The 27,692-nt window shown below is 39.9% G+C and overlaps 1 protein-coding gene across 1 annotated transcript; it reads left to right on the top strand.

Annotated features, from left to right (window-relative positions):
* The first annotated feature begins 24,055 nt into the window (after positions 1–24,055).
* On the top strand, positions 24,056–25,678 carry LOC145796248 (uncharacterized). Its single transcript, XM_082881303.1, has 4 exons — positions 24,056–24,124; positions 24,280–24,456; positions 24,759–24,887; positions 25,535–25,678. Exons 1-4 carry the CDS (start codon positions 24,056–24,058, stop codon positions 25,676–25,678), a joined length of 519 nt encoding a protein of 172 aa, XP_082737429.1.
* The last annotated feature ends 2,014 nt before the right edge of the window (positions 25,679–27,692 follow it).

The raw sequence follows: 27,692 nt of genomic DNA on the forward strand, positions 1-27,692 counted from the left end.
CTGTCATGATGGCATTCACACTCATGCGAGATGTTAAAGCATAAACACTTATATCGTACTCCGTGCCAAAACAATAAACTAGTTAGCCAACATTCATGGTCCTAGTTCATGTCAAATTGCCTAATGCAACACATACAGGATGCAATTAGAATAGGCTCGGCGAACCTAAGCATGGCATGTGAAGTGCAACCAATTGATGCACGTATTCAATTTTGGAATTGAAGTACGAATGCAGTTAGCATGATGTACCGAGCCCGGTGCATGCAAGACAAATGTATGGATGCACACATGCATAGCATAAGGTATGCTAAATTAAACATGCCCTATTACTAACCATCAAAGCAGGTAAGTAAAAGGGAAGAAAGAAGTGGGGATTGGAAGACATGCACACACACGCACCCACACTTATTACAAGTTTGCCCTCGCTTGGAGGGACCAAATGAATATTACAAATTAACTAACTCGCAAGCTAATTAATTATTACAAATTACCTAATTAGTTAACAAACTAACTAAGCTAGGAAAAAATAGTAAACCACCTCGAGAAGAGAGCCTAAAGCAATGCGCTCTCGGGTCTTGCTCGGAAGTGCACCGCCATGCCTAGGCTGCCTCTGTTTTCCTTGATATGCTCCTCTGGAGACTTCCAAAGTCTTAGGACTGCTTCCTTGGACATTGGGGGACACCACCGGCTGAATAGGATTGCCACCGGCAGTGGCATGTGGTCACTGGCCGTTGGTGAAGCTATCGGCAGAGGGAGGATTACCGATCGGCACTTAGCACTACCGGTCGGCAGAGAGTTCCTGCAGAACCTGCAATTGACAGCAACAGAGGGCAAGGCAGAGCATGGCGATATAATTCAAGCAATGTATGCACCAATCATGTCCCTTATCATGTTAGTGAGTCAAAGGTACATGCTCCTTGGTTCTCGGACCATCAATCGCGCATTTCCATGCGTGATGGCCCAAGGAACCAAGTGTGCACATTTTGATGTCAAATGCAATGCAAACCAACAAACCAAAGCGACTCAACCTCTATCACAAACATTTCAAGAGGCCAAGCATGCATGCAAGTGGAATGCAATCCTAGGCATGTGAGCTAAGGATGCGACATGGCAATGAAATGCATTCATGCAATTATGGAAGCAAGTATGCGAGGCAAACATGCAAACAAGAAAAGGGTAGACTTGAGCATAATATGGGCAGCTCTAATTAGGCCCAAAAATAGTGGCCAAAACCAAGGAAATGAGGCCTAAAACACATGCACACATGTATGCAAATATGGTCCAATTCCTAAGGCCCACCAATGGAGCATTGCACTACACTTAGTGCAACCACACATGGCATGAATTAAATGACTAAAAATAGAATTTTAGCATGTTAAGACAAGGCCTAAAGACCACTTAGATGGCATCCAAATGTTCTAAATTCAAAGGCATGCATAAATGCCAAACACATGGAGCATGCTACGCAAGCTTTCAAAGCATCAAAGAGGCATCCAAGGCAAGCCTACAAGCATGTTAAAGGGACTGAAATAATATGGCAAATGATCCCAAATTGCTAAATTAAGGCAAGGATGCATGCTACACATGCACTCACTTAAGGCCAACAAGCCAAAAATGCAAAGGGGCTATACAATGCATGCCATGGCCGACCCAAACAACTATGGATAGACCTCAAGCATGGCAAAATAAGCACAAAAGCTTCACAAAGCTAGACCTAAAACATGCTTGAACGATGGTTTACAACCTAAGGCATGTTAAGGCCTAAACATGGCATTACAAGGTAGGTATGCTAAGCATGCATGGTGTACCAAAACCAATTAAAAACTGAGGCATATGACATAATAAGCATAAAAAACAGCCAAGACATGGTCAACATGAAGCTTAGCTAGGTGCTCCCTCAAGAGGCCGAAAATGGCCCTTTCAAGGGCAACAAGGAGAGGGGGTGACCCTCTCCTCCCTAGGACCTACCATCCTCACCTCTGAAATCCCTCAAGATTTCAGTGGTGAGGTGGCCCAAACACCAAGGTCCCGGAGCTCACTCAAAATGGCTCAAAATGGGGCCTTTCAAGGCCTAAGAGGGGTCAAACACCTCCAAACCTCAAAACACTCTAAACAAACTATTTAGAGGGCCTAAAAACAGATCTTTTTTATGTTATATACTAAGCACAAAAACAGTTCTAAGATAGGAAAAAATACAATGCAAAAATGGGGAATAAAAGGACTAGTTTCTTACCCTTGAAGACTTTCTTCAAAAATGGTGGACCAGCTGGTTCTTCAAGCTCAAAACCACCCAAGAACACCAAGAACAACCTCTGGTTCTTCAAGGAACCAAGAAAAGGTGTAACACTATGTGTTTGTGTGCAATAGTATGGACAAACACACCTATACACACACAAAAACCAAATGAGAGAGAGGTATAGAGATAGAATGTGTATCAATCCTAACCCTAGAACTCAAAACCCTAATATGGCTGTCTAAAATCTCCAACCTAAACAAGGGAGAGGAGGGCTCCTCTTATAGAGCTTTTTGTCTTGTAAAGCTTACAAGACAAGCTTCTAAAGAGGGAGATCCCTCCATACACGTGTATGGAGGGAAGCCAAATGCAAGACAGCTGTATTAAAATATCTGCAAAAGCAGATGAACAGTAGTCGGCTGCTCAAAATTGCCATTTTGGCAAAATGGACTGCCGACCGGCAACAAAGAATGTCGACCGGCAATATACATTGCCGATGGAAACAAAATACCAGCCGGTGGCCCATGGCCATGGCCGGTGATGTGTGGGGATGCCTCAGAAGGCATTCCCTGCCCCTCCAAGGCAAAACACAAGTGTTTGGTGCAAAACCAGACACTAAAACGGTCGAATCGAGAGATCCTGAGGCAAGGCGCGCAAGCCGAGACCTCCGGGAACTCAAGATGAACACAAACATGGATGATCACCGAGTGTTCAAACGGTGACGTCCAAGTCTTGAGGACGGTCAAAAATGGGGTGTCTACAGTATGGAATCGGGTGCCATTAGAAATGCATCTCGAATATGTGTTGACTAAGGCATTAGGACCATTGGCTAATGCCCACATCTCATCGGTTGCTTCGAGTGACTTTTGATTTCACAATTGGTTCATCTACACAACAAAGTATGTCATGTTAATTCCAACTTAGCATAATTTAACGTTATTTGTGAACTATACTATAAGGAATTTTAGCTTATGTGATCTTTGAACCATTTAGGAAATTCTTTGCATTGTCGCGTTGCAATGTCTCATGCACTTCCATGTTGTTGTTGCAACAAGAGCTTGTGTTCCCAAGTTAATACAATGTAATTCATGAGTAATTGGAATAATGAAGAATTCAAAAAAAAAAAAAAAAACAAAATTGTCCCCCAAACAATGTGTAAATTTTGTTACAGTCATACTCTAGATATTCGTCCACTTCTAAGCTATTGTGTAGGACAAACCAATGAGCCAATTCGCAGTCAACTACAGACACATCAATTGCCCTTGGGAGTAGACCAAATGACTAAACATTTTGAGTGAAAATCACCAAACCCGAGTCATTGGCACCCCCATCATAGTTCCTTTCTTCCTGGTTAAACACCGTTTCAACTCCATCCAAATACATTAAATTAAACATCGTACACTCTTTCAATATGTAGCCCTTCGCAATGGAACCTTCTGGCTGAGCTTTATTGCCCACAAATCCTTTCAGAAGTCCGAGCATTCTACATGTCAACATCAATATATTCGTCAGTATGGTCAGATTGAACTATATTTAAATGAAAAATGTTTGAACTCATAGTTATACCTTTCAATAGAATACATCCATTGATATTGCACAGGCCCTCCAAGCATAGCCTCGTTAAGCAAATAAATTGCCAAGTGGACCATGACATCAAAAAAAGCAGGATGAAAAATCTTCTCAACCTTACAAAGTAAAAGTACTATTTGTTCTTGTAGTTTCTCCAAATCAGTCACCCTCAATGTCTTTGAGCACAACTGTTTGAAAAACTTCCTAACTCAAACAATGTGGTACCAATCTCAGTACGAAGGTATCCTTGCATCCCAATTGGAAGAAGTCGTTGTAAAAGGACATGACAATCATGACTCTTGAGGCCAACTAACTTACCACCATTTGTGATATCCCTGTTTCGTAGTATGCTAATTGGTCCTTAATATGAATATGATTATGTGTTTGATATGATTTTGTGTGTCATTCATGTGAAAATATATGGTTTTGAATTTCTATCTGTTCACCGTAAGAATATCTGTTTGATTATCTGCTTCGGAATTTAAATTGAAGGCCCTATCGGCCACAGAAATCGAAATTGATTGCGCCATTATGATTAGCGTAATTTTTAGAGCCTACGGTGAAATTTAATTGAAATTTATTCGGATCAAATTAATTAGATTAAATTAATGATATAGTACTCAATTATTCAATATTGTAAATGTAATTAAGGAAAACTCATATAAGTGGAGCAATATACACCCAACGGCTCTCTTTTTGTTTATTTGGTTGAAATCAACTCATAGAAAAAGGGAGAGGGCCGGCTAGAGAGAGAGAGAGAGAGAGGGAAACAATTGGGATTTTGATCTTAAAGCTTGAGTAAATTGAAGACCAACTCAAGATTTGGCCATAGTTTGGGAAGATTGAACTTCTAGGTGAGTAATTGATTATGAATTCATGAGTTTAATTTTGTAATTTTGTGAATTCAAAGTTGAATGATGATAAAGGACATGAATTGAGTTGGTTTTTGTTGAAATTGAAGTCAATGGGTGCATGCATGTAAGAAATTGCTATAAATTTCCATGTTTGAGCATGAAGTATGTAATCCATGTTGAATTTTGGTTGAAGTCCATGTATTTGACCATCTCTTCACCAATTAAGTTGAGAATAGTGAGTATCTCCCACATGCATGTGCAAATCATGGGGGTGTGAGTCTTGAATGTTTGAATTTAGCATGTTGGTGATGAGTTTGGGATAATTTGAGTCATGCATGTAAGTAATTCATGGAATTGAGCCTCATAATGTTGTAATTTGGTGTTGGTGCCATGTTAGTATATGTATATGTTAAGTTTGAGCCATAACATGCAAGAAATGTTGGTTTGAATGTTGAATTTAAGCTCAAGAACCATTCTGGAAAACCCATAATTTATGATGTCAGCTCGAGCGGGGAAACCGCCGCTCGAGCGGGAAATACGAGCTCCCAGTATTTTCTGCAGACATGACGTCCGCTCGAGCGTGGAAGTTCACACTCGAGCGGGGAGCTATGTAGACCGAGTTCGCGCTCGAGCGTCCGAGTCCACGCTTGAGCGTAAATTTGATGTAACCAACACTTTTGCAAACCTCATGGGTGCGCTTGAGCGGAGAAGTCCATGCTCGAGCTCTCCGCTCGAGCGAGGGACCCCTGTTTCTGAAATTTTGTAAATGCATTCTGTGTTTCGTTTTCCGTTCTCTTTCACTTCTAAGCACTCTTAGGCATACATTGAGCATTGTAAATGAGTTAAAAGGATGAGAATGAAGCCTAAGGAGGAATACTTGAATTAAGAACGGATTGAATTGTTTGTGACCCATATATGTTATGTGATGTGTAGGGTCAAGCTCTAGGGCAAATCAACCAACCGATCACTGTGAGTAATATCTGACCAAAGATATCTGAAATATGTTGTTTGTCCAATTGCTTACTTCTATGTAAGTCTTATGAGTGCGCTAATCTGAATGGTGGATAATGTTTGCTATGCCAAATGAATGGGCCAGAGGCCAGTCTGACATGAATGAAAGCATGAATGGGCCATAGGCCAGTTTGACATGAAAGTATGAATGGGCCACAGGCCAGTTTGACATGAAAGTATGAATGGGCCATAGGCCAGTTTGACATGAAAGTTTGAATGGGCCATCGGCTAGTTTGATATGAAAGTATGAATGGGCCATAGGCCAGTTTGACATGAAAGTTTGAATGGGCCAGAGGCCAGTTTGACATGAAATTTTGAATGGGCCAAAGGATAGTTTGACACGAAAATATGAATGGGCCACAGGCCAGTTTGATATGAAAGTCTGAATGGGCCAAAGGCCAGTTCGACATGAATGATAGAATGAATGGGCCAAAGGCCAGTTTGATGTGAATGAAAGAATGGATAGGCCAAAGGACAGTTTGATCTGAATAATAGATAAATGGGCTAAAGGCCAGTGTGACACAAACGAATTGGGCCCGAGGCCGTATGATGTGTTCGGAACCACAGTCACTTGACCTAAATTTGTATTTATATATACTAATAGAAATACAAATTGGGCCCAAGGCCGTTTGAAGCATGTTGTTCTACATATCGTCTGTATAACTTATTTATTTGATATTATTCAATGGGCTTTCGCTCATGCTTATTCATGTGTTTGTAGGTGAGCCAAGAGAGGTCCAAACCGTAGGTAATCTCAGGATTACTGGCCGGTTATGTCCTTAACCCATGGGGGCGGGTTCGGGTCATGACAAAGTGGTATCAGAGCACGAGTTAATAACTCACACACTTATCCAAAAGAGCAATAAGCGTCTCGAAAAGATCTAGGATGCATTCATGTGATAAGTATGAATTTGGAAGCATCGAGAATGTGCTTAAATGCTTTATTGTGAACAACTATGTGTTTCGAGTTTGTGATTTGCTTGCATTGCAAATTATTTGAATATGTATGCTTTCTAGTATATGCATACTTGTGAATCTTTTGTATGAAGTATAATGTAAGTTTAATGAGATGGTGAGAACAAGAGGTGATGAGATAGAAGAGTTCTCTACTGCCAGAATAGATAGAATGGAGAGATTGATTCAGGAAATGGTAGAAACATTGAGGCAACAACAAGAGTGGCAACAACAGTGGCAGGAACCACATCCTCCACCTCCGCCTCTGGTACCTCCTGTGCCAGATAATCAGAATGATGATCGGATAATAGCTCTCACCAAAGAGTTTAAGAAAATGAAACCACTACAGTTCCATGGGGGATTAGATCCGTTGAAGGCCGAAGCATGGGTTCTCGGCATCGAAAAATTGTTTGAAGTGTTCCCGTATTCGGAGACACAGAAAGTGCTTCTAGCCACTTTTATGCTAGAGGATGAAGCAAGGAGATGGTGGATGTTAATGCGAGAAAATCATAAAGATGTTGACTGGGTGAAATTTCTGGAGATTTTCTATGACAAGTACTTCCCACAGTGTGTTCGGGACAGGAAGGTATCAGAATTCATGGAACTTAGGCAAGAGAGTATGACTGTAGCCGAGTATGAGGCCAAATTCACTGAATTGACCAGGTTTGCACCACATGTGATTGATACTGATTTTAAGAAAGCGAGGCATTTTGAAGGTGGGCTTCGAAGCAACATTTTAGAAATGGTGAATGTCTTGAAGCTGGAAACCTACATTGGGGTGCTAGACAGGGCCATAATATCAGAAGCTAACATAACTAGACAGACCAAGTCAACAACTGACTGGAAAGGCAACAAAAGGCAAGGCTCCTTTTCAAAGAAGAAATTTTCAAAAAAGCAAAACATGGGCTCCTCATATACTTCGAATTCTTCCCGAGACATATCTCCTATGTGCAACATTTGTAGTAAAAGGCACTGTGGGGTTTGTTACCGTGTGTCGGGAGCCTGTTTTAAATGTGGAAAACAAGGGCATATGGCCCGAGATTGTAATCAGAACAGTGGGAAGATAGTTGCTAGTTCCACTACATCGATCCCAAAACCGGGAAATAATGTGAGATCTACTACCATCGGAGATGCCGTGAGACAAGGGAAAGTTTTTGCGCTTGTTCCGGGCGATACACGGAATGCCAACCCTGTTGTCTCAGGTACTATTTTTATATGTAATCCGGATGCTTTTATGTTAATTGACTTCGGATCAACACACTCTTTTGTGACATGTGCATTTGCATCTAGACTAAGTAGACCTCTAGAATTGTTGCCATATCTGCTATGTGTATCTGCTCCATCCGGGGAATCTGTATTATGCGAATCTGTATATCGTTTTTGTCACATGCGTGTTGGGAATGCCATTTTGTATGTGGATTTGTTACCCTTGAACTTTAGGCATTTTGATATAATTCTGGGCATGGACTGGTTAACTAAATATTGTGCCACCATTGACTGTGTGACAAAACGGGTCGTGTTTAGGCCACCAGAACAGGAAGAAATTGTGTTTGTGGGTAACGGGGTAGTACCTCCACCTTATTTGATATCTGCAATGAAAGCATGTAAACTGATCAGGAAAGGGTGCCAGGGTTACTTGTGTTATGTGTTGTCTGAACAATTTGTAGATGTTGAATTGAATAATATCCCTATTGTTAGAGAATTTCCAAATGTGTTTCCAAATGAACTACCAGGGGAATTTGTGGACAGGGAAATAGAGTTTACAATTGAGACTATGCCAGGCACCCAACCTATTTCTAAAGCTCCATACAGAATGGCTGCTACCGAAATGAAAGAATTGAAAGAACAGTTGCAAGACCTGCTTAACAAAGGATTTATCTGACCTAGCACGTCGCCATGGGGTGCACATGTATTGTTTGTCAAGAAGAAAGATGGAACCCTATGTTTGTGTATTGACTATCGAGAACTGAACGAGGTAACAATAAAAAATAAATATCCCTTACCCCGTGTTGATGACCTATTTGATCAGTTGCAGGGATCACAAGTGTTTTCCAAAATCGATTTGAGATCCGGGTATCATCAGCTGAAAGTAAAGGCAGAAGATGTTGAGAAAACCGCATTCAGAACGAGGTATGGTCATTTTGAATTTCTTGTCATGCTATTTGGGGTGACTAATGCTCCGGCAGCATTTATGGACTTAGTGAACTAAATTTTTAAAACCTACATTGACGAATTTGTTGTGGTTTTTATTGATGACATTTTGATATACTCTAAAGGTAGACTTGAACATGAACATCATTTAAGAACTGTCCTGTAAATACTTAGGGAAAGGAAATTATTTGCTAAACTAAAGAAATGTGAGTTTTGGTTGGATGAGGTTGTTTTCTTAGGGCATGTTATCAACAAGGAAGGAATTTCAGTAGACCCACAAAAAATAGAGGTAATTGTGAATTGGCCTACGCCGACAAATGTGACAGAAGTCCGCAGCTTCATGGGCTTAGCTAGTTATTATAGGAGGTTTGTGAAAAACTTTTCAAGGATAGCTGTACCTCTTACCCAGTTGACACGCAAGGGGCAATCATTTGAATGGAATGACGAAAGAGAATCTGCCTTTCAAGAACTGAAAACGAGACTGACCACTGCACCAGTATTGACATTGCCCACAGGTGTGGAAAATTTTGTAATTTTCAGTGATGCGTCTTATAAGGGTTTTGGTTGTGTATTAATGCAGAATGGAAAGGTTATCGCTTACGCCTCCGGATAGTTGAGACCATATGAGAAGAACTACCCAATACACGATTTAGAATTGGCCGCAGTTGTTTTTGCTTTGAAAATCTGGCGGCATTATTTGTATGGGGCAAAGTGTGAAGTCTACACGGATCACAAAAGTCTGAAATACATCTTTACACAGAAGAAGTTGAACATGTGATAGAGGAGATGGCTCGAACTGATAAAAGACTATGATCTTGAGATTCAGTATCACCCCGGAAAAGCTAATACAGTTATTGATGCCTTGAGCAGAAAATCAATGGGGAGTATGGCTTGTTTGCTTACTAAACAGAAAGAAATCTTGCAAGATTTTGAGAAGTCTGAAATTGAAGTGGTATTATGTGAGCAGGGCAGATTGATAGCCGCTATTTCAGCCGAACCAGCAATCATTGATGAAATTAAACAGAAACAGAAAGAGGATGAATTCCTCAAGAAAGTAATTGATGAATTTGAGACAAGTCCAAAAGCAGAGTTCAGCATTGAAGGTGAAATGTTGAGATTTCGAAACTGAATGTGTATCCCAGATATTCCTGAACTAAAGAAAAAGGTTTTAGATGAAGCCCATAAATCAGTGTTTGCTATGCATCCGGGTAACAACAAAATGTATCAGGATCTGAAACAAAGCTATTGGTGGCCTAAAATGAAGAAAGAAATTGCAGAATATGTGTCTAGATGTCTTCAGTGTCAGCAAGTTAAAGCTGAACACCAGAAAACAGGCGGTCTACTTCAACCTCTCCCTATTCCCGAATGGAAGTGGGAGCATGTGACTATGGATTTTGTTGTTGGCCTACCTCGGGCTCCTCGAGGTATGGATTCTATTTGGGTTGTAGTTGATAGACTGACTAAGTCTGTACATTTTCTACCAGTTAGAACTACGTTTAATGCTTATAGACTGGCTACCATTTATGTTGATGAGATTGTCTGTTTACACGGAGTTCCAGTATCTATTGTGTCGGATAGAGATCCGAAATTTGTATCTAGATTGTGGAAGAGTTTGCAGGAAGCTATGGGAATAGAATTAAGGTTCAGTACTGCATTCCACCCACAGACATATAGGCAATCAGAACGAACAATATAGACTTTGGAAGATATGCTTCGGATGTGTGCTTTGGATTTTCAGGGAAGTTGGGAGGACTATTTGCCACTTGCAGAATTTGCATACAATAACAGCTTCCACTCCAGCATCGGTATGGCACCATACAAAGCTTTGTACGGTAGAAGGTTTAGATCACCGATTTGTTGGACAGAAGTCGGGGATAGAGCTTTACTTGGGCCTGAAATTGTGCAAGACACTTCTGAAAAGATCAAAACTATTCGGCAAAGGCTCAAAATAGCTCAGGACTGACAAAAGAATTATGCAAATGTTCGGAGAAGACCTCTTGAGTATGAGGTTAATGACCATGTGTTCATCCGTGTATCTCTGATGAAAGGCCAAGTCAGGTTTGGAAAGAAGGGCAAGCTGTCGCCCTGTTACGTTGGACCGTTTCAAATTCTAGAAAGGCTTGGTCCAGTTGCTTATAGAGTTGCTTTGCCACCGGGATTTGAACAAATCCATAATGTGTTTCATGTGTCGATGTTGAGGGGTTACCTCCGAGACCCGTTTCATGTGATTGATTATCACCGGGTAGCCATTGATGAAAATATGGAATATGCCAAATGGCCGGAACGAATCGTTGACCAGCAAGTGAAACAACTGAGAAGCAAGTCCATCCCAATGGTGAAAGTGGAATGGAAAGAACACTATGGGACGGATGCCACGTAGGAAAAAGAAGAAGAAATGCGACTACACTATGCACATTTGTTTCTCGACGAAGGTAAAATAAGTTTGGAGGACCAAACTTCCTAAAGGAGGGAAGACTGTGATATCCCTGTTCCGTCGTATGCTAACTGGTCCTTAATATGAATATGAATATGTGTTTGATATGATTTTGTGTGCCATTCATGTGAAAATATGTGGTTTTGAATTTCTATCTGTTCACCGTAAGAATATCTGTTTGATTATCTGCTTCAGAATTTAAATTGAAGGCCCTATCAGCCACAGAAACCAAAATTGATTGCTCCATTATGATTAGCGTAGTTTTTAGAGCCTACGGTGAAATTTAATTGAAAATTTATTCTGATCAAATTAATTAGATTAAATTAATGATACAGTGCTCAATTATTCAATATTGTAAATGTAATTAAGGAAAACTTATATAAGTGGAGCATTATACACCCAACCCCTCTCTTTTTGTTTATTTGGCTGAAATCAACTCATAGAAAGAGAGAGAGAGGGCCGGGTAGAGAGAGAGAGAGAGAGGGAAACAATTGGGATTTTGATCTTGAAGCTTGAGTAAATTGAAGACTAACTCAAGATTTGGCCATAGTTTGGGAAGATTGAGCTTCTAGGTGAGTAATTGATTATGAATTCATGAGTTTAATTTTGTAATTTGGTGAATTCAAAGTTGAATGATGATAAAGGACATGAATTGAGTTGGTTTTTGTTGAAATTGAAGTCAATGGGTGCATGCATGTAAGAAATTGCTATAAATTTCCATGCTTGAGCATAAAGTGTGTAATCCATGTTGAATTTTGGTTGAAGTCCATGTATTTGACCATCTCTTCACCAATTAAGTTGAGAATAGTGAGTATCTCCCACATGCATGTGCAAATCATGGGGGTGTGAGTCTTGAATGTTTGAATTTAGCATGTTGGTGATAAGTTTGGGATAATTTGAGTCATGCATGTAAGTAATTCATGGAATTGAGCCTCATAATGTTGTAAGTTGGTGTTGGTGCCATGTTAGTATATGTATATGTTAAGTTTGAGCCATAATATGCAAGAAATGTTGGTTTGAATGTTGAATTCATTCTGGAAAACCCAGAATTTATGATGTCAGCTCGAGCGGGGAAACCGCCGCTCGAGCGGGAAATACGAGCTCCCAGTATTTTCTGCAGACATGACGTCCGCTCGAGCGTGGAAGTTCACGCTCGAGCGGGGAGCTATGTAGACCGAGTTCGCGCTCGAGCGTCCGAGTGCGCGCTTGAGCGTAAATTTGATGTAACCAACACTTTTGCAAACCTCATGGGTGCGCTCGAGCGGAGAAGTCCATGCTCGAGCTCTCCGCTCGAGCGGGGGACCCCTGTTTCTGAAATTTTGTAAATGCATTTTGTGTTTCGTTTTCCGTTCTCTTTCACTTCTAAGCACTCTTAGGCATACATTGAGCATTGTAAATGAGTTAAAAGGATGAGAATGAAGCCTAAGGAGGAATACTTGAATTAAGAACAGATTGAATTGTTTGTGACCCATATGTGTTATGTGATGTGTAGGGTCAAGCTCCAGGGCAAATCAACCAACCGATCACTGTGAGTAATATCTGAACAAAGATATCTGAAATATGTTGTTTGTCTAATTGCTTACTTCTATGTAAGTCTTATGAGTGCGCTAATCTGAATGGTGGACAATGTTTGCTATGCCAAATGAATGGGCCAGAGGCCAGTCTGACATGAATGGGCCATAGGCCAGTTTGACATGAAAGTATGAATGGGCCACAGGCTAGTTTGACCTGAAAGTATGAATGGGCCATAGGCCAGTTTGACATGAAAGTTTGAATGGGCCATAGGCTAGTTTGATATGAAAGTATGAATGGGCCATAGGCCAGTTTGACCTGAAAGTTTGAATGGGCCATAGACCAGTTTGACATGAAATTTTGAATGGGCCAAAGGATAGTTTGATACGAAAATATGAATGGGCCACAGGCCAGTTTGATATGAAAGTCTGAATGGGCCAAAGGCCAGTCCGACATGAAAGATAGAATGAATGGGCCAAAGGCCAGTTTGATCAGAATGAAAGAATGGATGGGCCAAAGGCCAGTTTGATCTGAATAACAGATAAATGGGCCAAAGGCCAGTATGACACGAACGAATTAGGCCCGAGGCCATATGATGTGTTCGGAACCGCAGTCACTTGACCTAAATTTGTATTTATATATACTAATAGAAATACGAATTGGGCCCAAGGGCATTTGAAGCATGTTGTTCTACATACCGTCTGTATAACTTCTTTATTTGATATTATTCACTGGGCTTTCGTTCACGCTCATTCATGTGTTTGTAGGTGAGCCAAGAGAGGTCCAAACCCAGCCTCAGTGAAGTTTGTGTGGAACAACCAAGGTTTTGAAGAGTCAGCCTTGCGTCTCACGCACGAGACTCATCTTCGCCTTTTGCTATCTTTTTATTTTGTCATGTTGGCGAGGACTTTGGTTTGTGTTGTATATATATAGTTTTGATTGGCTGACCTAGACTTGATAGATCCTGTATGTACAGAGCTTTGTATTAATACATTATTTGATGTGAGTTATTAATACGTGTATGTATGGTTCGTTATGATGTGCCATGTAAGCACAGCTCTATGGACAAAGTTTTAAATTTTGCTTCCGTTTGGCCCCTTTACTCTGATAAGTTATGTCTAATTTGATTTGAGGTCGTAGGTAATCTCAGGATTACTGGCCGGTTATGTCCTTAACCCGTGGGGGCGGGTTCGGGTCATGACACCATTCGCAGTGACACAGTTGAATATGTTTGCTGCATAGCCATCAGGATACTTAATCGATTTCAAGAAATCACAAAACCTTGTTTCTCTGCCGAGGACAATGTGTACAATGCCAGAGGCTTCTCAAAAGAGCCATTAGCATGCCTTATCAAGTGTAACTCCTTTCATATTCGCATGTCCTCTAGATCCAAACGTGTTTTTTCCGTGTCCTTGTTCTTGCCATTTATGCTCAATACTGTCCCAACTAGATTGTCACATATATTATTCTCTATGTGCATGACATCAAGGTTGTGTCAAAACTTCAGTGTTTTCCAATAGGGTAGGTTGAACAAAATGCTTCTTTTTGTCCAATTCGGAGTTGGATTTTTGTTCCTTTGTCTTTTTCAGTTGTTTAGATGCTTTCCATACGGCTTGTACATCCCCAAATTAATTTGCTCCAGTATTTGTTCTCCTGATAACTCCACAGGTTTGGATAGATTCTCAATTTCACCGGTGAAGAGTTTACTTCTTCGCCAATGATGCTTCTCAGGTAAGTAGCGACGATCACCTATATACCCTATCTTACTTCGCAGACTCTGAGTTGATGCATCCATGTTACAATTAGGGCAGGCCAAGTAACCTTTTTTACTCCAACTAGACATGTTACCATATGCAGGGAACTCATTGATGGTCCACATGACTGCTGCATGCATTGTAAATATTTGGCCGTTTGAGGCATCATATGTTTGCACACCATGCTCCCACAAATTGTTTAACTCCTCTATTAATGGTTGCAAGTAAACATTAATGTCTCTTCCGGGTGGCAATTGTCCAGGAATAAGCAATGACATCATGACAAATGGATCTTTCATACACTTCCACGTGAGAAGATTGAAGGCATTAAGTTTACGGGCCACATATTGTACGATGTAGTCATATTTCCAAATGGATTGAAACCATCCGTGGCAAGACCTAGCCTTACATTCTGAGGATCCGCAGAGAACATAGGATGCTGCCTATCAAAGTCCTTCCATGCCTCACCATCAGTTGGATGCCGTAATACTCCATCATCCACACACTTATCTTTGTGCCATCTCATATATGTGGCTCTCTTTTTTGACTTGTGCAATCTCTTCAACCTCGGTGTCAAAAGAAAGTACCTCAATATTTTGTGAGGAATTTTTTTACCCATCTTGTCATTCAACTTGTATCTAGACTCGTTACATGCAGGGTAATTCTCCAATTGTGCATTGTCGTTCTAAAATGAAGTACAATCATTCTTGCATGGATGAATGGCCTCATATCCCAAACCCAATTCACGTAAGAACTTTATCACTTCATAAAGGGTCCACGGAACAGTTTCATCACACTTTGGTATAATGTCTTTGAGAACTTTCATAACCATATCGAAAGATTTGTTGCTCCGTTTATTGTACACCTTGACGTGAAGCATCTTAATAACGAAGGACAAGACGGAGAACTTTTAACACTCTGGACATACTTTACGTTGAGCATCATCGAACAACTTCATGAACTTCAACAAATTGTGCCTATCTGAAACTATTACGTTCTTCATCGATATGATCATCCATAAGACCACTCATGTAAATCTCATCTAATATGATAGGCAGTTCACCCAAATTATCATCATTGGCTATCATTCTAGCTCCATTGCTGTCAGTATCATCGTTTTGCATAGTAGGATGATCATGCAACATGGGAACATGTTCCCCGTGGTGCACCCAAGTTCGATAAGAACATGTGATTCCTTTTCGAATCAAGTGCAACCGTACAACTTGTCGACTAAATTTTGTGTCGTTCAGGCAATCGACACACAGACAACGAATTTAATCCTGTGGCCTTAAATTCTTCGTAGCAAACTCAATAAATGACTGAACACCTTGTTGACACTCTTTACTTTTCAACCTATCTTTTATCATCATCCAACTCCTGTCCATTATTCAAACCCTACACATCAACCAAAGATGAACATGGGAATGGACATCATAAGGAAAAATACTCAGTAATGGAAGAGAGCTTAAGTAAGTGTAGGGGTTCGATTATCATTGCTTTTTTAAGTAAACAAATTAGTAATAACCGATCGGAATGTATTGCCTATTTTTCCATTGCATATAGTTGGATAATTTGACTAGTAACTTCGCATTTATCACTACAACAAATCGCATCTTTGGCGACCATTTTTGGTGACTAATCAAATTTTAGTCGCCGAAAGTACATTTTTTGGCGACTAAAATTTATATTTGTCGGTGTTGGTTCAAGATATCACTACCAAAATATTTTAGTCAATAAATATTGCTTATTGGCGACTAAATTTGAATTTAGTCGGTAAAAACTCAGGTTTCAACGACTCAAAATTTGATTGGTCGCTGTTAGTCCAAATTTTAGGCCCAAAAAAAATAAATTAATCACTAATATTGGTTTTTCCGGACTAAAATTAAAATTAGTCGCCAAATAGTACTTTTGGCGACTAATATTTTCGTCGCTGTTAAGTAAACCTTTGGCGACAAAATTGGTCGGCAAATATAAAGTTTTGGTGACTAAAAAAATTTTTAGTCACGGTTCATTCATTTTTTCCGACCAAAAAATGTTAGTCGCCAAATGCCTACTTTTAGCAACTAACATTTTAGTCGCTGTTAGAGTTGGTTTGGCTACTAAATAATTTAGTCGTTATTACTTCAATTTTTGCCGACAAAATTTTACATTAGTTGCCAAAGGTGCCAAAATTATGGTGGGAAAATAAAAAGCTATTTGTTGCCCGCCCAGGTATTCTTTCTCTGTTTAGGAATACAAAACACTTCTCTCTCTCCCACACATCAGTCACCACCACACCTCACCTTACCGCCAGCGCTCACCACCGAGAAGCATTCGATGTCGCACATCGCTACCGCCACCGCCGCAATTCTAGGTTATCTTTCGGTCTCGCGCTCTCTCTCGCTCTCACTCTCACCCTCACCCTCGCTCTCCTGCTTGTTGTATTCCGAAATCGACGCTTGTTGTATTCCCAAATCGACGAACAACGACGCGATTGTAGACACCCCATTTTTGACCGCCCTTAAGACTTGGGCACTACTGATGGTTTGCTCGGTGTTGAGAGATGTGCAGGGCAAAGAATCAGTTTCTTCGGCTAGAAGAGAGGCAAATCTTTCAAAACACTTTGTTTAGGGTTTTGGAGTTGAAGAAAAGAGGAAAGGAGAGGAGAAAACTAGTTTGGGAGAAGTTCGGCATGAATCCAGGTAGAAGCGAGTCGAGCAGCCCTCGCTGAATCGAGCTTATCTATCTGTACACTTGGAGTTTAGCTATGGGGCCACCACCGTCGGAAAGCTTACTTCCGGGGCTTCATTTTGCACTCAAGAATCTCCTAGAGCCAAGTCCGGATGGGGGAGGTATGGTTGGTTGAAGTTGGGTATCATCCCGGTTGGATCGAATCTGCGCGGCTTCACCAAAATGGGCATAACGTTTTCCATAGGAGGAATTTTAATGCAAGGTTTGCACCATTGGAAAGCTAACTTCCGGGGCTTCAATTTGGACACCAACCGGCAGTTTTTTGACCTTACCGGCCATCCACCGGCACTATATTTATCCGGCCGGCAATTTATTGTGCCGACCGGCACTTTATTTTGCTGACCGGCAGTTTTTGCTAGCCGACGACCTTCCGGAGCATTCTGCAGATTGAGTGGATTCCAGCTGTGCCAGCTGGAATGCACAGAATTGATCCCCCACGCACATGTGTGTTTGTTTTGCACCTTGTGAGCCTTTGAACCCCCTAACCTTCTAGAAGCTTGAATCTTTTGGCCAAGCTTCTTGGAGAAGCTTGGCCAGCTATTTTAGCTTCCTCTAGAAGCCTTGCACCCCCCTTGAACCCCTTGGCCCCTTTGAAGCTTGTCTTAGAAGCTTAACATTGCTTATATAAGCACCCCTCCTCCTCCTTTGTTTAGGTTAGAGATTTGAAGCAAAAAAACCAGAGATATACTACATATATCTGATATACACACATACAACCCTCCATCTCTCTCCATATCTCTCTCATTCAACCATCAAATACCCTTGTTCTTGGGCCATTTCTTCATCAACTCATAGCACAAGGCATCCAACGCCCATTCCAGCAACTTGAGGCTGTCCTCCAGAGGTTAAAAGCTCCCAAACTCAGTCCAAAGGTTGCTAAAGACTGGTTCTACAAGGGTGAGTCCCACTTTCACTCTTTTGTGCATTTTTTTGGCCTATATCTTAGCTCCTTGTGGTTACATCTTTGGGCTCCGACCCAAACTTCAAATCATCATATTTTGAGGTCCTCTTCATGTTTGATTGAGGACCTCTTGCTGTTTGAGGACAGTAGCTAGCACTTCCTTCATTAGCCCTCTTTATGCCATAATTTTGCATAATATTTTTGGCTTGTGTGTGATCTGTTTTGAGGCATGTTATAAACTGTGAAGTTGCTTATTTTGAGCCCTTCTTCAACATTTAAGAAGGGCTCAACACTATTTGGATACTCTATGTGCTACTTGCTTTGAAATCCATGTGTTAGCCCCGTTTTTGTATGCCATTTTAGCCCTATCTTTGCTTGCTGTTTGGCCATGTCATAAACTGTAAAAATGCTTGTCTCAGGGCTGTCTTGCTTCTGTCTTCATGCTCCATGTCCATATTATGCATGCTTTGTATAGCTGTAAGCCATTTCATGTGCCTAATTTTGCATTTCGGGATTCATTCCATGCGTTGAGTGTTGTTTCGTTATGTTTCGGGGGCTGTTTTGCATCACCTATCGCCTCTGAAATTTGCATGAAAATTGTCCATGTTTGTGCCTTTCAAATGCGTCGAAAAGTTGCTTCATTATGCTTGAGTCTTGGACCATGTATCTATGCATGTTTGCATGTCGTTTGCCTCCATGTACTTAGCATTTTTGGCCACTGTTTTAGGCCTTGTTAGAGCTACCTAATTCATGCATAAGTCCATCTTTCCATCTATTTGCATTGCCATATGTATGCTTGTATGCTTGCATAAGTGCCTTGCCATGCCATGTTGCATTCTTAGATTGTATGCCTAGGTTGCATTGCATCTTGCATGCATGCCTTGTTCCTTGAATTGGTGATAGGAATTGGGCCTAGTTTGTTTGATTGGTTTGCATGCATTTGAAATCAAAGTTGCATACTTGGTTCTTTGGGCCATCATGCATGGAAATGCGTGATTGGTGGTCCGAGAATCGAGGCACATGTCCCTTTGAGTCATTACAATGATAAGAGACATGGTTGGTGCATACATGCCTTGAATTGTGCTTCCATGCCTTGTTTTGCCCTCTGTTGCTGTGAGTTGCAGGTTCTGCAGGCTTTCTTTGCCGACCGGCAGTGTAAGGTGCCGGCCGGCAATCTTTTCTCTGCCGACAGCTTCAATTTTGTGCCGATGGATACACACCAGTGCCGGTGGTGATTCTACTCAGCCGGTGGCACTCCTCAGTGTCCAAGGAAGCAGTCTTGAGGTTTTGGTAGCCTTCAGAGGAGCAGAGGAAAGAAAACAGAGGCAGCCTATGCATGGCGGCGCATTTCCCGAGGCGGTTTACTTGTTTTCCTAGATTAGTTAATTTGTTAATTAATTAAGCAATTTGTAATATTTAATTAGCTTGCGTAGTTAATTAATTTGTATTATTATTTTGGTCCCTCCGAGCGAGGGCAAACTTGTAATAAGTGTGGGTGCGTGTGTGTATGTCTTCCAACCCCCACTTCTTTCTCCCTTTTATTTACCTGCTTATGATGGTAGACTAGGGCATATTTAAATTAGCATAACAGTATGATAGCATGCGTGCATCCATACATTTGTCTTACATGCACCGGGCTCGGCACATCATGCTAACTGCACTTGTATTTCAATCCCAAGATGAGTACTTGTTAGTTGCAGCATTTCACATGCCATCTTTAGGATAGCCGAGCCTGTTTAGATTACATCTTTGCATGTGTTGCATTAGCCATTTTTAACATGAACTAGGATCATGCATATGATTACTAACTAGTTTCTGTTTTGGCTCGGAGTACTAGGTAAGCTTTTATGCTTTAGCATATCGCATGCGTGTGAATGTTGCCATGATAGCATGATTACCATGAGGCTAGCTGCTTATGTGATATAACTGCTTGAATGCCTGTGGATGGAGGTTGAATTACCTAAATTGGAATAATGCATTAAAACTGTGAGTTTTAAGCCCACTAGATAGTGGCAAAATCATCTTTTCTAAAAGCCCACTTGAGGGTGGCAAAATCTGCATTTTAGCCTACTTGCGAGTAGCAAACCATTTTCAAAACAAACATGAAATGTTTTGTTCCAATTTGGGCGATTTGGTCTATACTTGTTTGCTGCGCGCATAACATAGTAATTCTAGGCTAACAATTGGTTTAAGAACACATAAAGTTTTTAAAAACGGATATCACGGTTAGTAGAGGCCGGTCTTCGGACCGGGCGAAAGGGGGTGCCCATAGCTGACCTTCCCCGATCGTACCCAAGCTCCCGAGCCGAGACAACTCCGGTGATGACGGACATGTGGCCTTCGGCACCGAGTCAGGGTTTCCTAAATTCTCCCATAAAAAAATATTTAGGTGGCGACTCTGTATCTGGCAAAGCAGTCCATGTTTGGCACTACTTTTTCAAAAATCTGTTTTCTCACAAACGATTTGCCAGATTTGGACTCTTTGGTTCAGATTAAGAACCGTGACACAAATCGAGTCCGAACTGTAGCATGAGGCCCACGCGGGCGCATCTACAGCGATGACGAACAATTCATCGTTGATCTGCTCTGGTTGTCCCTTAATCTCCCCATCGTAGGGTTTTGACTTATCCTCCTTCACATTATAGGGTAAGTTTTTCTCTGTTGCATAGATGTATCCATAGACTCATGTCTCTGTGTTTATAAAGATGGTCAAATTTATGTAATTTTTTCAGGTAATTGTTTGATTTTGTTGGACTCTTTGTGGTTCAATTAATGATTGATTTTAGTCTGTTAAAGTGATTAGATAGATTGTAAGCCATGGGTTCCCATTCTGTTTTCATGTTATGCTTCCTTGTTTGGGGTTTAATTTTGTTCAAGGTATGGTAAGTTAGATTGTAATTTGTTTGATTTGTGATTTTTTTTTTTTTTTTTTTGGTTGTGAATTTTAGGTTTTCAACTTCAAGAAGGGGTTCATTAAAAAAAAAAAAAAAAAAAAAAAAAAAGAACAGAAAAAAGACAAATACTTCGAGAAGGGAAATTAGTATTGGCTTCAAATGGGCAAACCACAAAACCCCCCCACCAAACCCATCTCTATTGCAAAGTGGCCAAGTTTTCCAGGTAATATGCAATGGAGTTTGTTATGTCACTTGGTAGATGGCTTCATTCCTGATTTATTGTGTATTAATGTATGGATTTCATGAAGTTCAATTTGATGGATAAGAGTCAAGATTTCCTTAATATATATATATATATATATATGTATATATATTAGACTTGGGGCTTTGTTTTTTGGAAAAACAGAGGGACTAACTATGGACTTTAGAGGATTGCTTTCCTTGGTTATTTTATTTCAATAATAGGAAAATGAGATAAAATATGCATTTATGTATAGCATTTTCCTTTTTTTCAGAAAATGTTTTCCACCCAGTCACACGTAACGTAAATGTGCTGATCTTCTTTTTAATTGGCGTCAAATCTTTTATTGACAAAGCAATTGGCGTTAGACCAAGAGATTCAAAAGTATCACATCAATTTCTTGCTTACATATTTTGCTATATTTGATGTCATTCTTAATATACCCCATCTGTAGTTAGCTAGAAATAAGCATTTTAGGGCGATAATTCTTTTATTAGAATCATAAACAAATATGATTGTGATTTTCTTCTTAAACTGGTGCATCATTTTGGTTCTGTACTTGTGTTCATTCTTCATTTTCTGATACTTGTACTATTCCTTTCATATATATTATTTCTAAAAATGAGTAGTGAAGCTCAGAATGGTAGAAGTGGTGCATGGAAAATGTTAACTGCTACCCCTACCTCTATCACTTCTTTATCTGATTAAAGTTAGGTTTGATTCAAGTGTGAAAAAAAATTTAGTGCTAATGGTGCTAATGGGCTGGAAATTATTTAGATTTGGTTCAAGTTGGATTGGATGCACGTTGTCTTTATAGGTGGTACAAGCACTTCAGCTCCTATTCCAGCAAGTGGTTGTCAAAGGTCACTCCATTAGTATTGAAACTATTAGACTTCTGCTTCAGCTTTATATGAATCTAGTTTTATGACATCAGTTCACTTGTTTGACCAAGTTAATTTATTTCATTGAACTAATTGTTTATTAGTACTCTCAATAATTTGGACTTTTTCGACTGATTCATAGATATTTTTTTGGATGTTTAAAATCATATTCTAGACAGTAATGAATTTTATGGTTATTTATTAGTACTTTCCTCATTTGATGCCTATTGGAAATTAATGAATTTTATGGTTGTTTATTAGTACTCTCATCATAAAGAAGAGACCTCCAACGGTATGAACTCCCTCAACTTCTTTATCTAGTAATCTCTTTGTTCTCCTCCTTTCTCTCTCAGATCTCCTCTCTCTTTGTTTCTTCTTATTTTATGATTTGAATCTACTTCTAGGGTTTGGATCAACGTATTTACCAATTCTTCTCTTACCTGATGTTGTTTGTCGTGATTTTGAATTGGTTAATTCTCTCTCTCTTTCATCAATTTTGTTATTTGAATTGTTATGTTCAGTTATGTGTGTTGAATTTTGATCGAAATTGCTAGAATTGATCACCTAAGTTTGTTTTGGTGGTTTTGGGGTCCTTAGAGACATGTTTGGCACAACAAAAACAGATCAATAGAGGAAGTTTTCCAAACGGCTTTGTTTTTTGGACTGCCTCTTCTTCTTATCAGGTTGGTTTTTTTTTCTTCATGCACTTGTATTTTTTTTTTCTGACAAGTATTTTTCTGTCTCCTTGGGATTTTTATTTTCTAGAAGATCAATGGAAGAAGTTATTTGGCTATAGCATCAGCTTTAGAATCATCTAAACATAAGTTTAAATGCTTACAGGATTCCCTGAGGCCGTGGGAGGCACAAGGAGTTTAAAGAAGTTTCCGAAGTGAGTGCTCAAGTAATTTTTCTACCTGAAAGACTTAGATTCTCCTCTTTCTTATTCAGATAATTGGCTATAAACTCCATGCTCTTTCTTTTCTCTGAAACATTTTTCTTTTAATAATGGGTTTTAATATTGATGAATTCTGAAGTATAAATTAAATATACTTTTAAGTCTATAGGTAGTGTTTAAAAATATGTAGCACTTAAATTACAAGATAAAAGGCAAGATTCAGGGTAGGAATTACATAGGGCACTTGGAATATTGATGATGGTTTCAACCTTCACTGCATATGGTTGGACTAACTAGCTGGTTCTTATTGATTACATATCATCATCCTCTAATCTTAGTTTAGCATACTTTCTTTTTACCCCCACAAGGATGTCCATACCTTCACCTCTACTAATCTCGGTTACTTTTCCCAACTAATCTCTCAAGTTACTAAGTACTTGTAGTTATCGTCTTACATATACCAAGTAATGTTATTAGTTTAGTGTACTTCCTTTGTGCATAAACTAGCTCAACCTTGTCAATTTTTTTGATTTTCCTCTAGCAAATTATCTTCAATGATGTTGAGAGGGAAGCAAATGATAGTTCAAAAACACATGTAAACGAGAAGCATTGAATATCATGTACTAAAATTCACTCAAATGAGGTTATCTTGAATTAGTAGTAGAATTTATGTGATCTACATCGTTCATTCCAACTATGAAGAATTTAGTTTTTGTTTTTCCATTCCAGTGTAGACTAGCAAAAGTTGTTCTTCACATAATGAAATGTCGTTTGCTTTGTTTTTGTTCTTCTCTTCATGGATGTAGCTACAGCAATCCGTCATCTTAGATTCACTAAATCTCACTTTTTTGTTTTTTGTGTGTCACCTATCCCCCCCCAAAAAAAAAATTAATAAATAAAAAAATATCATGCAACAGGGTGGGGAGTACGAGTATTATGGTACTTACTAAATGTCTCTTGCTTGTTCATTGATTTTGTTGGCTAGTACTTGTTTCTTCAAAGTTTTAATTGCCAACCTCCCGGAAGACTTCTTTGAAAGCTATGATTGCAGATTCAAATAAATCCCCTTCAAATGGATGTGTCTTGATATTTGATGAGAAACAGGAGAAGGTATAAAACATATTTTATGTATTCTTCCCTAATGTGTAAGGGTATCCGTAAGTATTTATATTCTGTGTTTAGCTTGATGTTCGTCCATGCAAATGTTGCTATCAGAGAAAAAAAACAAAGAATTTTCAAGCTCAAAATTCTTCCAATGTTTGCAGATTAATGAGTTGAGGAGTTTGCTTGGGCCATTGCCTGATAAGTCTTCTATTTATTGTTCCGATGCATCAATCTCTAGATATTTAAGGGCACGGACCTGGAATGTCAAGAAGGCAACTAAAATGATGAAAGAGACCTTGAAATGGAGATTGGAATACAAGCCAGAGGAGATTAGATGGGTAACCACTTAGCTCACTGTTAATTTTTTGTAGTAATTTTTTTAAGTCAGAATCCTTGAATCTTTTTTATTTCATTCAACTTCTACTAAAATTGGCATGGCATCTAATTTCCTGCGATTAGGCTTTACCATTCCGATGATGGTTCTATTCACCCAAAAAAATTCTGATGATAGTTCTAGGCCTATATTTTCCTTCTAGCCTAGGTTTCAATTTTTCATGAGTAACCTCAAGGTTGGCTTGTGGTCTCATACTTGACAATATTTTCATCTTTACAATATTTTTAACCTTCCTTTGTTATGTAGGATAAGGTTGCTCGTGATGTAGAAACAGGAAAAATGTATAGCTCAAATTATGCAGACAAGCATGGGAGACCAGTTCTTGTCATTAGGCCAGGCTGCCAGGTTTCGTCTAATGCTTATACCTGCCTCTATGTACATATCTTGTAATGCAACTAAATTTTTTGTAGGCCTGAATGAATAAATGCTCTTTGATTCCTTAGCTATACATTATGTGAATTGTTAGATACATGACCTTTTTGAGGTCCAAAAATGGGTTGAATGGTTTTCATCATTATGAGTCTATCAATTAAATTGCTACTCTTGAGACAAAACTCAATGCCCTAATTTTTGAAAACCCCTCATATGTATGGTATATTAATCAATGATAAGTAAGTATCTGATTAGTAGTGCCCCCCCTCAACACCTAAGGCTTTAAAGTAATGGGGTTAGCTTGTCATGCAAAATCCTTACATTTCACTAAAAATAATAAAAAAAAAAGTTGAGTGTTCGAATTTTCTCGTGTATAGGCTTTATTCCCCTTAATTTAATTGGAATTTCTCTCTCCCACTATGAGCCTTTTTTTTGTAATAATGATATGTTATATTTGATCTCATTGTGAATTCATTGGACTTCATTGAAACCCAAGTCTTTGACAAGATCAAAAAAGTCTTTTATAGCTAACACACTTTTTGGCTTATTTTCTATTTGAATGTTTCTTCAATGTTGTGATTTGATTTTATGAGATATTTATTATTGTAGTTAAAAAACTTATAAATGTTTCACATAGGATTCTTATGTAGATTGTTTTTGCTTTACAATTGGGGTTTTTGCTATATTTTGAAGTTCCAAAAAATTTTAGTACAAGTTTAATCATAGATGAATTCTTTGATAAAAAAGGATCATCAAGAACTACTTTGATAGATGAATTCAAAGATGCATCTTAGATGCACCTAACCTTAGTACCTAGATGTATCTAAAAGGTAGAATATTTGTAAAAAAATGTTCTAAAAATCAATAAATATAGAATAGTTTAAAGGGCGTTTCGGGGGTGAAAATTCAAAACAGCCCCTGAACCACCGTGTGGCTCTCACGGACAGCTTCCCCTTGACAAATAGGACCTGTGACAATTGACAAAACGTAATTTGGACCCGTAGGTTGGGTGTTAGACCCGAAAACACCTTAAACTTAGTTGAAAAAGGGCGTTTCGGGGCCTAAAATTCAAAATAGCCCCCAAACCACCATGTGGCTCACACGGACAGTTCCCCCATGAAAAATAGGACTTGTGAGAACTGACGGAACGTAATTTGGACCCGTAGGTTGGCAGTTATAGCCGAATACGCCCTAAACTTAGTCGAAAAAGGGCGTTTCGGGGGCAAAAATTCAAAACATCACTCGAACGACCGTGTGGCTTGCACGGATAGTGTCGCCATGACAAATAGGACTTGTGAGAACTGACGGAACGTAATTTGGACCCGTAGGTTGGGAGTTAGAGCCCAATACGCCCTAAACTTAGTTGAAAAAGGATTTTCCGGGGGCGAAACTTCATAATAGCCCCCGAACCACCGTGTGGCTCACACGAATAGTTCCTCCATGAAAAATAGGACTTGTGACAACTGACGGAATATAATTCGAACCCGTAGGTTGGGAGTTAGAGCCGAATACGCCGTAAACTTAGTCGAAAAGGACTTTCCAGGGGCGAAAATTCATAACAGCCCCTGAACCACCGTGTGGCTCACATGGACAGTTCCCCCATGACAAATAGGACTTGTGAGAACTGATGGAACGTAATTTGGACCTGTAGGTTGGGAGTTAGAGCCAAATACGCCCTAAACTTAATCAAAAAACGGCGTTTCGAGAGTGAAAATTCAAAACAAACCCCGAACGATGGTGTGGCTCACGCAGATAGCTTCGCCATGACAAGTAGGACCTGTGAGAACTGACGGAATGTAATTCGGACCCGTAGGTTGGGAGTTTGAGCCGAATACGCCCTAAACTTATTAGAAAAAGGACTTTCCGCAGGCAAAAATTCAAAACAGCTCCTGAACGACCATGTAGCTCACATGGACAGCTTCTCCATGACAAATACGACTTCTGAGATCTCACAGAACGTAATTCGGACCTGTAGGTTGGGAGTTAGAGCCGAATACGCCCTAAACTTAGTCAAAAAAGGGTGTTTCGTGGGTGAAAATTCAAAACAGCTCCCAAACCACCATGTGGCTCACACGGATAGTTCCCCCATGACAAATAGGACTTGTGACAATTGACGGAACGTAATTCGAACCCGTAGGCTGGCAGTTAGAGCCGAATATGCACTAAATTTAGTCGAAAAAGGACTTTCCAGGGACGAAAATTCATAACAGCCCCCGAACCACCGTGTGGCTCACACGGACAGTTCCCCCATGACAAATAGGACTTGTGAGAACAGATGGAACATAATTCGGACTCGTAGGTTGGCAGTTAGAGCCGAATACGCCCTAAACTTAGTCGAAAAAAGGCGTTTCAGGGGAAAAAATTCAAAACAGCCCCTGAACGACCGTGTGGCTTGTACAGATAGCTTCGTCATGAAAAATAGGACTTGTGAAAACTAACGGAACGTAATTCGGACTCGTAGATTGGGAGTTACAGCCGAATACGCCATAAACTTAGTCGAAAAAGGACTTTCCGGGGGCAAAAATTCATAACTGCCCCCGAACCACCATGTGGCTCACACGGACAGTTCCCCCATAACAAATAGGACTTCTGAGAATAGAAGGAACGTAATTCGGACCCGTAGGTTGGGAGTTAGAGCCGAATACGCCCTAAACTTAGTCAAAAAAGGGTGTTTCGAGAGTGAAAATTCAAAACTGCCCCCAAACGATGGTGTGGCTTACACGAATAGCTTCGCCATGACAAATAGGCCTTGTGAGAACTGACAGAACGTAATTCGGACCCGTATGTTGGGAGTTAGAGCTGAATACG

Source organism: Camellia sinensis, chromosome 7 (genome assembly GCF_055761805.1).
Source record: "Camellia sinensis isolate YWXY chromosome 7, ASM5576180v1, whole genome shotgun sequence".
NCBI classification, from domain to species: domain Eukaryota; kingdom Viridiplantae; phylum Streptophyta; class Magnoliopsida; order Ericales; family Theaceae; genus Camellia; species Camellia sinensis.